This window comes from Aedes albopictus, chromosome 2, assembly GCF_035046485.1.
Source record: "Aedes albopictus strain Foshan chromosome 2, AalbF5, whole genome shotgun sequence".
Taxonomy (NCBI): domain Eukaryota; kingdom Metazoa; phylum Arthropoda; class Insecta; order Diptera; family Culicidae; genus Aedes; species Aedes albopictus.
Genome location: NC_085137.1, coordinates 12,002,504 through 12,020,751, shown reverse-complemented (window position 1 = coordinate 12,020,751; position 18,248 = coordinate 12,002,504). Strand labels below are relative to the sequence as shown.

General features: G+C 40.0%; 1 protein-coding gene across 1 annotated transcript; it reads right to left on the bottom strand.

Annotated features, from left to right (window-relative positions):
* Positions 1–2,759: 2,759 nt before the first annotated feature.
* Positions 2,760–5,107, bottom strand: LOC134285972 (uncharacterized protein K02A2.6-like). Its single transcript, XM_062847532.1, has 3 exons — positions 4,146–5,107; positions 3,645–4,101; positions 2,760–3,596 (listed from the first exon to the last, which is right to left on the bottom strand). Exons 1-3 carry the CDS (start codon positions 5,105–5,107, stop codon positions 2,760–2,762), a joined length of 2,256 nt encoding a protein of 751 aa, XP_062703516.1.
* Between the last annotated feature and the right edge of the window lie 13,141 nt (positions 5,108–18,248).

The following is an 18,248-nucleotide window of genomic DNA, read 5'->3' as shown; positions in this document are numbered from 1 at the left end:
GGTCAAAGGCAAGGTACAGAAAAGTCAAATTCCACGCGGACTGACGGTGGACTCCTCGAAGTCAGCTTCCGTACTATACAAAAAGACAAATCACTCGACGACATTTTTTTCCTTTGCAGGCGGTCGGTTTGGACGGAAACTGGGCGGTGTTAAAATACAATTCTTTACCCTTCTTCCGTCGTTACCCAAGCAACCAGGGTGTTGAAGCCTTATTGCATGCAGATATACGGTGTACTTAGAGCAATCATTACTTTACATGCAAACTTAAAGTTGATTTAAAGTGGAAATGGGCAATTATGCGACTGCTTCAAGATTATACCAGTATAATCCTAATTTGATTCTATAATTGCCCACTTCCACTTTGAATCAACCTTAAGTTTGCATGTAAAGTAATGATTGCACTAAATACACCGTATATCTGCATGTAGGGTAGGTAATCAAAGTTTGAACCAAATTGCGGCTTTCTGAAGCAGTACAAATTTTAAGTGATTTTTTCTCCCACATGGAAATAATTTACTACGGCAAAATCGTATGTACATGAAAGCCACGGGTATAAGCTTTCTGTTAAATGGTAAAAAGTTTGTATTTGCACCGAATTTCATTGAAATATTTGATTTTTCATCAACAATCATTTTAATCTTAATTTGAACCATCGTAACCATAATTTGAACCAATTATAATCTTAATTTGAACTACTGAGGGCAGCAGCTCGAGCAACTCACAAAACAGCCTATTCCATGCTAATCAATGAAAAATCACATGAATCTGCTAATTCTCATACCTATTTTTCATTAGGCAGTGGAATCTCAACTCAGAATGTTCGAAATTCTTTCGGAATTTGGAAACTAAATTTGGAATTTTTCATCCCCCAAGAGTAAACAAAGCAACCACTAGCGCAATCTACAGGCCAACACTAGAAGCTCACCCCCGTTTACTAGTTCAAATTTAGATTACAAATGGTTCAACTTAAGATAACATTCTCCAAGTAAGATTCACTTAAATTTGATAATTTTATGACAAATAATGAGGAATATTATTCGGTTGGTCGATTCTACGATAAATAAGCTTTCATTTGACGTGTTCACATATTGCGTGTGATACAATGCATGAGCTGTACGAGTGCACCGAAAATGTGCTTTTTCTTGGGGGAAATGGGTTAAATCACAGTGATTTTTCAATTGCCTGTTTTCCATGACAAAATAGTTATTTATGCAACAAGTTGCAAAAAGATGATTTTTTCAGCACGAGTTGTACATTTATCCAACGAGGCTTGCCGAGTTGGATAAATACAACGAGTGCTGAAAAAATCGAGTTTTGCAACGAGTTGCATACAAAGTTTTTTGTAATTACGAAAAAAACACCCATCGATTACCACCTTCAGTTGCTACACAAACACATTCTGGGACAACAGGCAGGCAGGCTTCCACGTGTTTTAGCCTGTAATCCAATCAAGTAGGCGTTTTAGTAGGCCGGTAGATCAGGACAGACCGAGAAGACTGTCACAAATTTTCAAGCTCCTGCCCAGTTCGGTCTGGAACTTTGAAGGTACTTTCGGCAAGAAATAATACAGGAAATGAACTGTAGCGCGTGTCTGAACATAAAAGAAATACACTTCCGGCAAATATACTTAGTTTGTAGTGCAAAAGAGTGTAAAAGAATAATCAAATTGGCCATACAAACAACAGTGCCGAAAAGTTCTACTTTTCGGCACACTTAAGAGTGCCGAAAAGTAGTACTTTTCGGCACTGTTGTTCAAGTGTGGAAAAGTAGGCCTTTTCACGACATTTTCTCTGATGGAAAAGTGAGACTTTTCGCAACGTAATAACAAAAACGCTTTTTTCAATGCTTTTAAAGCCCATGCTATCAGGTTATATTACGGAAAGCTGTTTAACATCTTTTTCGGGACAATATTTGCCTGAAAAGTACGTCGTTTTAATGAATTTTGAAATGGTTCAAATTAAGATTACAATTTGACTAGTTCAAAGCTTGATTTCTTACCCTATAAGTGTGTTTTTTTCTTTTTCTTGCTGGTAGGCTTTGAACCGAAAGTGGGTAACGACAGAAATTGGTTGTGTTCTCTTCCGGCCAGCTATGGGGGAAAATGCAATGATGCACATGCATTAGTGAGCTCGTTTCATGCTATTCTGTTGTTGTAAAATGTATAATCGAATATTACTTTGATGTATACACTAAAACCTCTTTTTATGCAATTCTGTATCATAGTTTTATATAACTCATTTTGGTATCATAATGGCTAACTTTTCCGAACTGGTTCATAATGCAACTGAAATGAGTTGCATAATGAAAAACAGATGCATAATTTTCATAATGCAACTCATTTGAGTTGCATTATCAACATTATGCAACTCAAATGAGTTGCATTATGAAAAAATCATTGCATAAAATTTTGTATGGAACTCGTTGCACTCGTTTTTTTCAGCACTCTTCGTATTTATCCAATTCGGCAAGCCTCGTTGGATAAAGGTACGACTCGTGCTGAAAAAATCAACTTTTTGCAACTCGTTACATAAATAACTATTTATGCATGTTATTTTTATGCACTTTTAATTTATGCACCTTTTTATGCCCTGCATAAAAAGAGGGAAAGCTACTCAAAACCAATATTGTGCATAAGAATATTTAATAATGACGGAAACTATTGCAGCGGTGGCCAAGGGGTGTTTACAGAGGAGAGCAAAGAAAGGTTACAGCACAGACGTCTGCTGCAACGATGATAGGCAGCGTCGGGTCGTAGTGTGTCAGTAGCAGCTCGGACTGTAGAACCGCTTTAAACTTTTCAAACATCGGTCGTTCCACTGCCACTTGACATCTTTCTTCAGCAGCTGGTCCAGCGGGTGACGTAGCTCGTGGATGTTGCGTACAAACCTACCGTAGTAGTTGACGGCCCCGAGAAACGAGCGTAGTTCGGTCACGTTGGTTGGTGCTGGGATGTTGGCGATGGCTTGCAGCTTCTCTGGATCTGGGCGGATGCCATGACGATCCACGATGTGACCCAGATAACCGAGTTCGGTCTGGAAAAATTTGCACTTTTCCGCCTTGACGTGGAACCCGTACTGCGCCAGCCGAGTCAGCAGCTTGTTGAGGGACTCTGCGTGTTCCTCCCAGGTAGCACCAAAAACTATGGCGTCGTCGATGAAGGAGCGCACACCTGGAATGTCGGCAATCATGCCGTCGACCAACCGCTGGAATGCCCCTGGCGCGGATTTTACCCCTGGAGCGAGGCGGTTGAATTGGAACAGCCCCTTGTGCGTGTTGATGGTTAGGAGCTTCTTCGAGTCGTCGTCCACCTCGACTTGTAGGTAGGCGTCCGACAAATCGATGATGCAGAACACGCGACTTCCGGCCAACTGGGCGAAAATCTCCTCCGGCGTCGGCAGAGGATAGTTGTTCGCTTCCAACGCATCGTTCAGTCCAGTCGAATAGTCCGCACAGATGCGAACACGTCCATTGGGCTTACGGACGGCGACGATCGGAGCGGCCCACTCCGAAAAATCGACAGGAGAGATGATTCCCATCGACTCGAGACGGTTGAGCTCGGCGTCCACCAATGGAGTGGTGTTGAATGGAACTGGGCGCTTTGGACAAAAAACTGGTTTTGCATTAGATTTAAGGAAAAGCTTTACCTTCGTCTTGGTGCAGTGCCCCAGCGAGTCGTCGAACACGTCCGGAAGGTTACTCCGGAGCTTCTGGACTTCATCGTCGAAAGCTGGCTTGGTCGTCGAAGCGATGCTATTGCAGATCGAATCGAATGGCAACGACCACAAGTCGAACATATCGATCCAGTCGATGCCGAAAACGTTGAGGTTAGGGGACGACGTGACAAAGCATTTGCCACGTTTCGTTGTTCCGTTGAGCGTGACATCGCATTGGAACTCGCCAATGAGCCCCAGTGGCTCACCGGACGCGTTGACTGCATCGATCGACGCAGGTGTCGTTTCCGGTTTACCTGGCAGGTTTGCTCGCAGATCACCGTGATGTCGCTTGCGGAGTCCAGTTGCAGCGACGTGGTGACGTCGTTGATGGTTGTCGTCACGAATCTTCGCTTCCTGGAACGGTTTGCGATGTGGTTCACCACGGAGACTCCTCGGGTTTGGGAACTGGAACGTTTCCCGTAATGTTTTTGCTTCTTCTTTGTAGGCTTCTTCGCGGTCGGATGAGCTGGGCTGGAATCACCGCCGGGCGATTTCTTGATGCAGCCGCAGTAACCTTCCTTGTGACCGACGCGATCACATGTCTTGCAGCGATGGTCGGAAAACGGGCAGTCACGGACGTAGTGGATCTGACCGCATTGCCAGCATGGTGTGGATGGAAGTGGCTTACCTTTCGGCTTCGGTGGACGTTGAGACTGGTGCTCCTTTTTCTCCGAGACCGCGTGGACGGCTTGCTTCGAACCTGATGGTTTTTCGATGAGCGTCGTGTCCGCCTTGAGATTGACCAGTCGTTGGAACTCGTCGATGAGCGTCTGGAGAGTCACTGGTGCATCAGCCGTCTCGCCCTCCATGCGGGAAAGAAGTCGTGCTCGGATATCGGCGTAGCGTGGTGCCTTGAGACCACACACGATAACCAAGCACTTGAAGTGATCGATGTTCACTTTCTCGAACTCGAACTCCTCGCAAGCACGGTTTACCTTCCCACCGTAGCTGATGATGTCGTCGGCCTCGTTTTTCACCAGCTGCAGGCACTGGAAGCGCTTGTTAAAAACGGATGTCGGTGTGCCGAAAATTTTCTTCAGCGTGGAAATCGTTTCGTCGAAATCGATGTCTTTCGGAAGCCTGGGCAGGATGTAGTTCACGTAGCGGCTGTGTGAAGCATGATCCAGCTTCCGCAGGAGAAGACGTACCTTGGCCGCGTCGTCGAGATTCCGGGCGTCGTTGTCGAAAAGGTCCGAATAACGTGCAAACCACTTTTCGAAGGTGATGCCGTTTTCGGGGTCGTACACAAACTCGTTGATGTTCGTGGAGAGGGACTCTAGCACTTTCTCCTGGCTGATCGGCGTCGGCGTGGCCAATCGTTGGAGCAGTTGAGCCATTTGCAGAATCGCTTGCTGCATTTCCTCCTCGTGTGCGGAAAACGAATTTGTCGCCATTTTCGCTGCTGTGCCGTCGTGGAACTCGTTGCGTTTTACCTCGTCGCCAAAAATGTTGTGTTTCGGCCAAAAATGTTAAATTTCGGAACCAGCCGAAACAGTGATAAAAACGTGGTTTAAACTAATTAAAATACGAGCTAATTTTATTGCGTCTATACTTGGCTAGTGTTCACCACAAAAGAGACCGAGTGAGGCTCGGGCAACGCGCAGGTTGCTGTGATGGAAAAACGTGTTGCTATGGTAACGAATTCAAATTTGAATTTTTGCGCGGTGTGCTATGATCACACCTAACACTGGATCTCTCAATTTCATTGGGAGCACCCGCATACTCGCCGATCTTTTGAAGGACCGCGGGTTCGGCATCGTAGCGCTGCAGGAGGTGTGTTGGACAGGATCCATGGTGCGAACGTTTAGAGATACCATCTACCAGAGCCGCGGTAACACACGCGAGCTGGGAACAGCTTTCATCGTGATGGGTGATATGCAGAGGCACGTGATCGGTTGGTGGCGGATCGACGAAAGAATGTGCAGGGCCGATTCTTCAACTTCAGCATAACAAACTTGCACAGCCCACACTCCGGAAGTACTGATGATGACAAGGACGCATTTTACGCACAGCTCGAACGCGAGTACGATCGCTGTCCAAGCCACAACGTCAAGATCATCATAGGAGATTTAAACGCTCAGGTAGGCCAGGAGGAGGAATTCAGACCGACGATTGGTAAGTTCAGCGCCCACCAGCAGACCAACGAAAACGGCCTACGACTCATTGATTTCGCCACCTCCAAAAACATGGCCATACGTATCACTTTTTTTTCAACACAGCCTCCCTTATCGTTACACCTGGAGATCACCACAGCAGACGGAATTTCAAATCGACCACGTTCTGATTGACGGACGGCACTTCTCCGACATTATCGACGTCAGGACAGGTCAGGACCTATCGTGGCGCCAACACCGACTCCGACCACTATCTGGTGATGGTCAAACTGCGCCCAAAACTCTCCGTCATCTGCAATGTACGATATCGGCGACCGCCACGGTACAACCTAGAGCGACTGAAGCAACCGGATGTCTTCTCAGCATAAGCGCAGAATCTCGAGGCCGCCCCAAGTAACCACGAAGCCGTATATACGTGCATCAATTTTGCCATATATTGATAATTAAAATTGTGAATATAATGCTGCATCACTTTAAACACCTCATTGAAGCAATATTAAAGTCGAAAAGGGCCCCACTAAAATCAAATTAGTGCCACATATTGCAGCACGCTGACAGCCATTGCTAAAGTAACATAAATGCATGTGCTGTACATTTGCATTTGCACATGCTTGATACGTGCAACACGAAAAACCAAAACAAAAATCTATTTTTAGCACCGTTTCGTTATCGACGGTACTGATGCCCCCCACACATGAATGTTTTAATCATTATTTTTTTATCGCCGGGTCGGGAGTCGAACCAGAAGTGTTGAAGTTGAAGACCGCTAGATGAGTTCCATACGCGCTGGCACCTTGGACCGTTTCTGCTGCTGTGATAACAACAGATGTTTCATTAACTAAAAGGAAACTGTTCTTATGTCTCAATCATTGCAGTAGAGGGCAAAACGACTATGTCATATGTAATAGAATACAGAATACATTCTGATAAATACATAATGCATTTTAGAAGATATTTAATCAATGTAAGAAAATAAAAACCTCGATTAAAACACCCTTCGCACACTGATCATATGCTAATTGTGATTTCCATCATTATTGGCATGTGATAGCAGCAGCCTTCAGAAAAAGTCATCTCCAAGAAGGTTTTGCTGTCGTCGATCGGTGGCTCAAACGGCCAACTAACCAACTTAATGTTGGTCGGGAGTCGAATCAGAAATGTTGAAGACCGCTAGAGTTGACCGTAAAGTTGTTCAATCTTCTTGATTTCATTTGTTTACCATTAGAGTCAAGCTTTTATAATTGCATTATTAGAGCCAACTTTGCTAGTTTGTACATTGCATTTATTCAGTTTTTGCAGTGTTGATTAATTGAATTATCTTATATCACCTTTTAATGAACCCTAATGTAAAGAAAAATGCAATGCATCATTACATTGATAATGACAATCTAATGGATTATTGCATGACAAGTGTGGAATTACTGCATTTCGCATTGCAAAGGTTGATATTCAGTCTAATTCGTGCAATGATATAATGCTTGTGGTTACTTGGGTGATTTTTGCCAAACTCTTTTAAACGCCAAACAGTATGCAATGCACGTGCATCGTTTCGTAATTGCCAGTGTTCATTTCGCCCCGAATCGACTACAATATTTAAATTGCTATTTTGAGTAAATTCTGGCCAAAAATATAATACTTCATCCATTGATAAACTCGCGTATACATGAAGGAAGATAGGGTGACAATTCACTTGTGTTTATGGTGGACAGTTGGACACACTCAAATACTCGTAATATCTTATTTGCTGCTGCTTCGAAACTATAAAAATTTCACCATATGAAAAACATGTTTTAATTTCAATTATATTTTGGTTATTTTGGAGGAATATGGATGGTACTTTTGAAAAATAGAACAAAAAACTTGTTCCTTTACACTTATGCATTAAAAGTCAACGGTGTCGGAAAAAACAGGAGTGTCCATTTCACCCCGGGTGTCCATTATGCCCCGATCTTCCCTATCTAAAATTTCTCAGTATGAAGAAAAGACGTGTCCTCACATACATATGTATACCAACCTGCAACACAGACCTTGGAGCGGAGGATTGAAACACTTGCCGCCTAATCATCTACTACTGTCTTAGCCATACCATTCATATGTTCAATTATTCAACTGCATTTACAGCAAATGCATTCCGCGCAGTTATTTTTATCTCAGCGATCCAGTTACCATACAGCAGCTTACGCACGTTCTTATCACATTCGATAAAATTGCACTGCTGGTAGAGTCACATCAAGTTTAATTTGCATTTTTCCCCATGTTATTCGCAAGTAGCACTTTGCCTCCGCGGTTAGGGCGTTAGAAATTGTGTTTCGGTCTGGAACGCTTGTGTAACCCTTGCGATTACATACAATTCCAACTGGGCTTCAAATGTTAAGAGAAGTTCTCTCGGAGGGTTCGAATCCCGAACCCGAGCCTTTTCCCGAGGAAGTAATTTTGCAACTAAAACGTAGCTAAACATTACTGTTCTTATACGCTTAATGACATGCATGGAACAGCAACGGAATCCTTGAAATTTGTTCAGGGCTCTGGAATCGAACATAGTGTTCCGAGCTCACGGTAAATTCAAGGTACAGCAAAAAGCCCACTGAGGAGAAGAGGATGTTCGAGTTCGGATATCAAGTTCTCCTGGGTGGATACATTGCGCAAAGGCGAATCTTTTTTATTCCATTTATAGCTGCGCTAGCGCAGTAGAATGCCAACTGTTGCATGTGCCCTGCCCGAAGCAATGTTCTGCTCAGACAGCACTGAGGGATCTTTTATTTCGGTTGTTTCGGAGGGGAAATCAGCTGTGCCATAAAAGAAGCCTGCTCACATTTTCTAATAATAGCACTACATACAACAGAAATTGAAAAAAGTAGTCGGTACAGTAGTGTTTTTTTCCTGAACAATAGAAGTTGTGTTTTGACAAAAAATAGATATATGGTGTCGGCCGGACAAATCAATAAGCCCACCAACCGTTTATCATACCATGTTTTACAAACGGTACCTACTCGGTTTCTACCGCACTGATGTGGCAGCAATTTAATCAGTTGGCAAGGAAGCCTATCTTTTAACGTTGGATTTTTGTGATCAATTCAGTAAAAGTGTCCCCATGTTTTAATGGCAATCTTAATTTTGGCACTTGTTCGCCAATCATGAAGCGTTAGATGTTCATGTACTGTACAGGCGACAAGCATACCTCGACAGTACGTATACATTAGAGTGGGTCAACGTTGTATGGAGAAACTTTAAATTTGATCGTATCAACCCGGAACAAAGCTTTTTCAATCCGTATTAGCGTCCAAAACAACTGTGCAAAATTTGGGAGCGATTGATTGCGTCCCCGTATTCCGCTTTGCGATTGAAATTTGTATGGAAGTTAGTATGGGAAAACGTACTTTTTTGCATTTTTCTCATAAATTGAAATTTTTCGTCTAAGACAGTCTAACCAATGACGGTAAGGTATAGCCTAGGATATGCCGAAAAACTTTGCCGAAGACCGCAAAGTGATCCGACGCTTGTGAAAAAAGTTATTCGACAGGTAACTTAGGCCAAAAATTAAGATTTTATTATTGATGTTATTCCTTTACATGTTAAATGTTAAGCATCACTGGGCAATCTGTACGTTATAACTTTTTTCACAAGTGTCGGATCACTTTGTGGTCTTCGGCAAAGTTTTTCGGCATATCCTAGGCTATACTTTACCGTCATTGGTTAGACTGTTTTAGACGAAAAATTTCAATTTATGAGAAAAATGCAAAAAAGCACGTTTTCCCATACTAAATTCTATACAAATTTCAATCGCAATGCGGAATACGGGGAAGCAACCAATCGCTCCCAAATTTTGCACAGTTACTTTGGACGCTAAAATGAATCGAAAAACCTTTGTTCCGAAAAATCGACTTTGTTGACCCAGTCTAGTATACATCGAAATTTAGTTCAATTTGAATCTCCAAAAATAAGTTCAGTTAATTGGTTTTCTAAAGTATGTTATGTTTTGTGAAATTCCATTTCGTATTTTAGTGATTGAATAGTTTTAGATGATGTTTTTTATGTTCATAAACCACGTAATTCCTTTGATTATTTGAAGATTTATCGAAAAATTTGTGAAATGTTTACAGAAAGAATATTTTAGTAGGCTTTCTTAGAATGGTTTTTAGCAAATATTCATTATAAGAGATCCTTCAGAGATTTTTTCAGGAATTTTTCTTGGAACTTTTTCAGGAGTTTCACAAGAAATTTCTCGAAAGATCGGTCCACGGGTTTTCTACGAAATTCCTCCTGGAGTTCCTCCAGAAACATTAGCAGATTTTTTTTCTAGGACTTGTATGAGATTTCTCTAAAAGTTCGTCTAGAAATATCTCAAGCAATATCTCAAGCAATTCAGGTTTTTATCCAGCGATTTCCCAAGGAATTCCTCAAACTTTTCTTCAAAAGATGCAATTCCAGGAACAAAAATTTACAAGGATTCTGACTTCTGAGTTTCTTTCGAAAATTCATTCAGGGTTTTCCTTCAGAAATTCAGATTTTTTTTTCAGAAATTATTGCTTAAATTTCTCAAAAGGTCCCTACAGGTATTACTCCATATATTCTGAGAAATTCTCTGGTATTTATTTGGATTTTTTGTTAGCAAATTCTCAAAACATTTTTCTGAAAGCTCTTTCAAAGGTTCCTTTGGGAATTGCTTTGAATTTATTGAGACCTTCTTTCAGGGATTCTTTGATTATTTTTCTCCAAAGATTCTCTTAACAAATCCTACAGAAATTTCTCCAGAAAGTATTCCTCAGCATTGTTTTTGGATATTTTCAAGACATTTTTCTATGACTAGCTGCATAAATTTATGCAGTTCTTCCACGTATCATTTCAAAGATTCTTTCAAACATTTTGTTTTTTTTATATGTTTGGTGGTTTTTTAAAGAATTCCCCCAGGATTTTCTATAGATTCAGTAGCATTTGCTCTAGAAATTTCTGCAGGAAGTAGTTTAGGGATTATTGTGTAAACATTCCTCCAGAAATTGCATAGTAATTTTGTGTTTGAAAATTCCTTCTGAGGCATCTCCAGGATTCATCTAGGCATTCATCCAGGAAATGCTCACAAGATAACTTCAAAAATTGCTTCACGAGTGTTTGTCCAGAGAACAATTTACTTCTAGGTGTTTCCAAAGGTATCGCCAGGAGCTTTTAAAGCAGTGGTGCTCATCCTGCGGCCCGCGGAGTACTTTAAGACGAATCGAAATTTTTGAACGATTATTTGAAACAACTCGTTAATTTTATTAAAAAATCAAACAAACAAAAAATTTCTGATCAATGTTCAGTGTTGAACACAAATTAAATGATAAATAAACAAAAAGAACAATCCGTTCTGGTGAGATTTGAAATCGCAACTCCGAAATATTTCGGCATTTCAGCTAAGTCACGAAGCCAGCTTATAGTTATTTATAAGTGGTACGAATCAAATGAAAGCTTGTAAAAAATGTAATCTTGATCATTTAAAAATTAGTTGCAGTTTTCAAGCGCAGTCAATGCAACGCTGAGCACATATTTCACATTTCGCCTTTCCGAAGAACATAAAAACACAAAGCACGAAGTTTTGACAAAATTCTCAACAAATCTCAACTTGGTTGCCAATATTGTTTAATTTTCACTGTTTGACTCACTCCTCCTCTCCTCTTCTTGGCGTAACGTCCTCACTGGGACAAAGCCTGCTTCTCAGCTTAGTGTTCTATGAGCACTTCCACAGTTTTTAACTGAGAGCTTCCTCTGCCAATGACCATTTTGCATGTGGCAGGCACGAAGATACTCTTTGCCCAAGGAAGTTAAGGAAATTTCCCTTACGAAAAGATCCTGGACCGACCGGGAATCAAACCCGTCACCCTCAGCATGGTCATGCTGAATACCCGTGCGTTTACCGCCTCGGCTATATGGGCCCTGTTTGACTCACACATTTTTCGAAACAAAACTCACGAATCCAATTTGAATTGTCCAAGCGAAACTCTTGAACGAACTTAAAGAAAAAAAAAATATCAGGCGAGATTCATAAAGCGTCTCCTGTGCCCTTTTGGAGAAACTTTTGGATACATTTTTGGAGAAACTCCAGGGAACATTATTGGAGAAAAAATTTAAGCAACTCTAAGCGAAATATATGGAGAAACTCAAATCATCCTGAAGAAAATAAACCCGAAGAAACTCAATGAGAAATTTGTGGCGATACAGCATGGAAGTTATAGGAGCATCTCCTAGAAAAATGTTCTGGTGCCACTCTAACAGAAATTTCTTAAACAACTTTAGAATAAATTTCTCGAGCAACAAAAAGAGGATTTTCAGGAGTAACTACAAACAAGATTCCACGACCAACTGCATCAAGCAACTTGCAATTTGAAGCAACTTATGCAGCAGCTTTAGAAGATAATGTTGAAGAAACTTCCGGAAGCAATTGTTAAAAATCTAATTTTTGAGGAAATTTAATGATGAAGTATTTCATCAACTTTAGAAGAGACTTATGGAAAGAATTTACTAAAATGTTCAAGAAACTCCTGGAAAATTTTCGGAAAAATCCGGAAACTATTCTAGGAGAAATTCTTGGAAACGATTATTGAGCAATTCCTGAAGTTGGTACTGTCACAATTAAAACGTAATGTCAGTAAGAAGAGGAACTGATGACAAAATAATATTTTCTCTTACAGTTCCTCACGGAATGCAGTGAACAACGAAAATCTCGAATGGTGCAGTTTTGATTGCAAAGCTAGTTTTGCTGTAATATTAATGATCAAATATTTGTACAGTCTCAATGACACAATAATTACTGAACTTGTGCTACAACAAAACATGTTATTGAAATGTAATTTAAAGAAAATATACCAAGAGCACGATCATAACAAAATAAGATTGCCCAACAGAACATGTTATGGAACGGTGATGACTTAATAAGTTAATAATAACAAACCGAGATATAAAAACAGGTTTTGTGATTCCGTTGTTATTATTTTGATATTTTCCTCTGCTCGGGGTTATTCAAGATTTTCAAATTTCAGCGCTCCCTATACTGGTATGCCCCCAAGGAAATGTCTTCTCTATTGCGTCTAAACTAAGAATTATTCGAGAAAATCTCTTCCGTGTATTATTATTTTATGTTTTTTTGTAATTATAACGGAAAGGACATTATTGCTGCAATTCCTTTTATGAGTTTTGCAAGAATTCTTCTTTAAGTTTCTATGAAATTCTTCAAGGTAATCAGTGGCACCGCCCGAAATTCGAGCACCCTTTGCAAAAATTAACCTACTAGCTTTTATAACAATATAACTCTTCAGCAGTACGCTTTTGTGTTTTGTACAATAAATACCTACGTTAAAAAAGCTCACCTGTTCTACGTAAATCAGCATGGTGCTGGTAGCGGTGGCCATTTTCTGGAAGATTAAGGATTTTTCTCTACTCGTGCCATATTTCTTCTGGAGCTCATAATAGGTTTTATTCGTGATTCGACATGTCTTCATAATGTCTTCCATGACTAATTGGAGTTCTTTCAGTAATTAATCATCCTGTTTGTCTATGCTTATGCTTCCTTATCCTTGCTGGAATTTCCCTAAAGATGTTTTTATATATATCTCAAAGAATATTCTTAAAGACATGTCTATTGAAGTATTTTCGGAAGAGTCCTTAAAAGAATGCCTTGAAGGTAATCTTGTAAAAGCCTTGAAACAATCTTTGGAGGACGCCACAATAGATCAACAATTGGTCGCAGTGGAAATGTACCCAACGCAACAGGAAAAAAAAATCTATGGAGGAAACCCCCGAGGTATCCCTGTAAGAATTTCTAAAGGGAATCCCTAGATAAATTTCCTGGAGGTATTTCCGGAGAACTCTCAAATAATGGAATGCTTGGAAAATTCTTAAACTCATCTGATGGAATTCCTGGACGATTCGCTGGAATATATTCAAAAAGAAATGTCTAGAGGAATTTAAGAAGGAATTCCTAGAGTAATAACTGCAGCATTAAAAAAATCCAGCAGGAATCCCTGGGAGAACTACGAAAGCGTCTTCCCTGGGTGAATTACTGGAGAAATGTCTAAAAAAACTCTGAAGGAATTATTGTAAAAATTTCCGATGGAATCCCTAAGTAAGCTCCTAAAGAAAATGCTGGAGGGTTTACCGAAAGAATCCGTGGAACATTTTTAGGCAACTTCTTGGAGAAATTTCAAAATAAATTTCCGGAGAAATTCCCACTTAAATTTCAGAAGGAGATTCTTGGTGAAGAACTAGAGGAATCCTAGGATAAGTCCTAAGACAATCGTTGGAGAAACCCCTTGAGGCATTTCAGGGGAATTTTTGAAGGAATCCTTTAACAATTTTTTGGAAGTATCCCTGAAAGATTTTCTAAAAGAACACCCTCAAGACATCCCTTAAAAAAACTCCTAGAGGAATCTCTGGAGGAGTTCCTGAAGAAATCCATAGATAACATCTTGGAGATAAAAACAGTAGATTCTCAAGATATATTCTTTTATTTTAAAAGACACGGACACGTTTTAATGCTTCCAGTGAGCAATTCGCTCTTTGAAGGATGCACGACACTAGACAACGGACTAGCATGCAACGCCTAGTGACACAGACTAAAACTTTTTCTGACAGCTGCGGCGGGAATCGAACGCGCGTTCCTCAGCACGATGCGACTAAATTCTTGGTGACAGCCGCACGAACACGAGGCCACCGATTCTTGAAGAATCGAAGGACGAATTTCTGAAGGAATTCTGTTGCAAAAGCTGAATGGGGTATTCTTACAGAAATTCGTGGATGTATTCCTGAACAAATCTGTGGATGCACTTCTAGAGGATTTCTGGGAGAAAACTGTGAATGAATTCCTGGATGGCTTCTTGCAGAATTCCCAGGCTCCTGTATTCATTCCTTCAAAATTATCTTTCAAAAAATCCAATACAAATCGCTGGAGAAATCTCTCTCGAAATTTCTAGAGTAATTAACAAAAGTCTTCAGGTATTCCTGGAGGCATCCCTGAAGAAATTCTTGGGTGATGATGTAATTTTTGAAATTCCTGAATAAATTTTAGATGAGATCGCGAGAGGAATTTCTCAAAGAATTACTAGTGGAATTTCTGGAGCAATCCTTGGAATTCCCAGAATATTTACTGGAGGAATTCCAAGAAAAATCCCCTGAGGAGTTTCTGGACAAAATCCTGGAGGAAGACATGGAGGAATTCCCGAACAAATTCTGGAAAAATGCCTGGAGGAGTTTCTGAGGGAATCCCTGGAGGAATTCTTGGAAGAATTCCGGAAGAAATCCTGGAGAAATCCTTGTAGGAATTCCTGGAGGAATCCCTGGAGGAATTACTGAAGGAATATCTGGAGGAATTTCTGGAGAAATCTCTGGAGAAATACCTGGATGAATTCTTGGGGTAATCCCTGAAAGTTTTGCTGTAGAAATCTCAGACTGAATTGCCGGAGAAATTTCAGGAGGAATCCCTTGAGAAATTCTTTGAGGAATTCCTGGAGGACTTCTTAGTGGAATACCTGCAGGAATCGCTGGAAGAATACCAGGATAAATTCTTGGAGGAATTGCTGGAGGATTTACTGTATAAATCCCTGGAGATATCCATGAAAAAAATCCTGATGGATCTCTAGAAGAATTATTGGAGAAACCTCTGGAGAAAGTCCAGGATCAATTCCTGTAGAAATTCTTGGGGAGTCTCTGGAGGAATCACTGACACATTTCCTGCAAAAATAGAGAGGAATTCCTGGTGAAATCTCTGGGGGAATATCTGGAGGATTGTCTAAGTTTTCCTGAAGAAATTCCAGGAGAAATCTATGGAGAAATATCTGAAAGATTTGCGGTATAAATCTCTGATTGAATTGCCGGAGGAATTTCAGGAGGAATCCCTGGAGAAATTTCTTAAGAAATCCCTTGAGAAATTCTTGGATGATTTCCTTTTGGAATTCCTGCAGGAATCCTTGGAAGAATTCCTGGATCATTTCTTGGAGGAATTACTGGAAGAATTACTGTAGAAATTCTTGGAGGAATCCATGAAGAAATTCGTGTAGGGATCTCTGAAAGAATTATTGGAGAAAGTCCTGGATAAATTCCTGTAGACATTTTTGGGGGAGTCGCTGGAGGAATGACTAACATAATTCCTGGAAGAATCCCCTGGAAGAATGCCTGGAGGAAATACCGGAGGAAAGCCTGGAGGAATTCCTGCAGTAATTCCTGAACCATTTCTTGGGGAAATTTCGGGAGGAAATTCTGGAGGGACCCTTAAAGGAATTCCTGAATAAATTCCAGAAGAAGATCCTGGTCGGAAGTATTTCCAAAAGAATTCCTGGAGGAATGCCTGGAGGGATAACTTAAAAATAATCCTGGAGGAATTCCTGGAACCATTTTTAAAGGAGTAGGAGAATTTCCTGATGAAATTTCTGAAGGATTTGCTGTTGGAATTTCTGAAGGGATCCATGAAGGATTTTCTGAAGAATCCCCAGAAGGAAGTGTGTACTGAAGAAATCGCAGAAGGAAGTCTTGGAAAAATCCTGAAGGGATTTTTGGAGGAATGCCTGGAGGAATTGCTGAAATGGTGGAATTTTGGGAGGAATTCTTGGAGAAATTCCTGGAGGAGTCTTACAGTCTTAGTTACAGAAATCTCTGGCGTAAACTCTGAAGCTATCCCAGCAGAAAGCCTTGGAAGAATCCCTAGAAGAATCCCTGGAGGAATTCCAGGAGGAATACGTGGATGAATCCCTGCAGAAGTTTCTGTAGAAATGCCTGTAGAAATTCCTGGAGGAATCTCTGGACTGGAGCAATTCCTGAAGCAACCACTGAAGGAATTCTTGGAGGAATATCTTGAGGAACTTCTGAATGAATCTCTAGAGGAATTCCTAGAGGAATCCCTGGAAGAATCCCTGCAACAATCTCTGGAGGATTTTTTGGAGCAGGCGAAATCCCGAACTCATGGAAGAATTTATTAGGAAATTCCAGGAGAGCTTCCTAAACGAATTCTTGACAGACATTTTTTGCAATGCCTGAAAACAAAAAAAAAAACTGATGCAATCCATGTCTTCAGTAATTTCTGGACGGACTATTGAAGGAATCCTTAGAGAAATTCGTGAAGAAATACCATGAAAATTTTCAGAAGATGTCCCTGGAGGAATTCATAAAGAAATCTCAGGTTTTTTTTGCTCTTAGCATGACGTTTGTTTGAAGTGATAACTAGTGAAAACTCATTGTTTTTAAATTACTATATTCGATAGCAGCATATGGTGCTAGAAATTCCTTCTCTTTCCCTACCAGCATATCCAGCATGTTATTTTTTTATTCCATGAATGAAAATCACAAAATTTAGCCAGTTAACCAAACTTGTTATTTGGTAAAATTCAATGATACGATTAAGGGGTGTTTATAGGGAAATACTTGACGAAATTTCTTGTAGGTTTCGGAAAAAAAGTTCGATAACTGACGAGGCATTTCTTTAGAGCTCCTTGGAGAAACTTTTCGAAAATTCTTGGTTGAATTTATAGAATTAAAAAATGTTGGGGAATTTATAATAAAATTTCTGGGCAATATTTCAATGTAACGCATATGGGTCATTCCATATGAAGTGACCGAGAAAATGTGAAAACTTGAAACCGACCATCACGGATTTGAACCAAATTTGGATGAAACATTTGTTTAGATGGAAAAAGAAAAAATCCAAATTTTGGTGCCGATCAGATCACCCCTCGGTCCGTGGCAGCACCCCTCGTTTTGGCCGATATGAAAATTATCCTCCCTTTCTTTTATTGTTATCATTCGAAACGATTGCACCTACACATTTTCGACCTTCGGCTTTTTTAAAGGAAATCGTTCAGGGAATCCAGAAAAAATATAATTTTTTTGATACAGTGTTGCCAGATATCATATTTTTCAATTTTAAAACTAAAAATCGATTTTTCTCAAAATACGTATATTTTGATTTTAAAAATTTTGATTCCATCGTGTTTATCAGACGTTTTTCGATCGAAAAAGCTTAACTCCCCTAAGTAATTTGCGTCGTTCCTGAGATATAGCGTTTTTAAGCAAAAATATTCATTTTTTCATATAAAGTATCATATAAAATCAAGTGCAGTTTATAAATTTCGCAAAAAAAATTGTCCAATGCCATATAAAGACGTTTTGTGTTGATTTGAACAATATCAAGTATAAAAAGGATTAAAAAAATGTTACAGTGTTGCCAGTTCATCAATTATGAGTCTATCGTAATGGACTAGCATAACCTGTTGAACTAAAAAAAATATCTATTGAGGTCATCAATTCTAAACAAATTTCATATATTTTCACATTATCTGAACAGAAGTGCTGCCAAATATGTAATATTTATTGTAGAAATCTTAATTTTACTAGAACATTAGTATGAAATCTAATTAACAAGCCAAAAGTATTTTTTTATTTAGGTTTAGTACATTTGTCAACATCG

What these genes read in the sequence shown, in the direction of transcription:
- LOC134285972 (XM_062847532.1), bottom strand. Translation starts at nt 5,107, where the DNA reads ATGGCGACAAATTCGTTTTCCGCACACGAGGAGGAAATGCAGCAAGCG. An exon ending in AAGAAGCCTACAAAGAAGAA is followed by an intron (nt 4,102 to 4,145) that starts GCAAAAACATTA and finishes AAACCCGAGGAG; the next exon opens with TCTCCGTGGTGAACCACATC. An exon ending in GGCACTGCACCAAGACGAAG is followed by an intron (nt 3,597 to 3,644) that starts GTAAAGCTTTTC and finishes TTTTGTCCAAAG; the next exon opens with CGCCCAGTTCCATTCAACAC.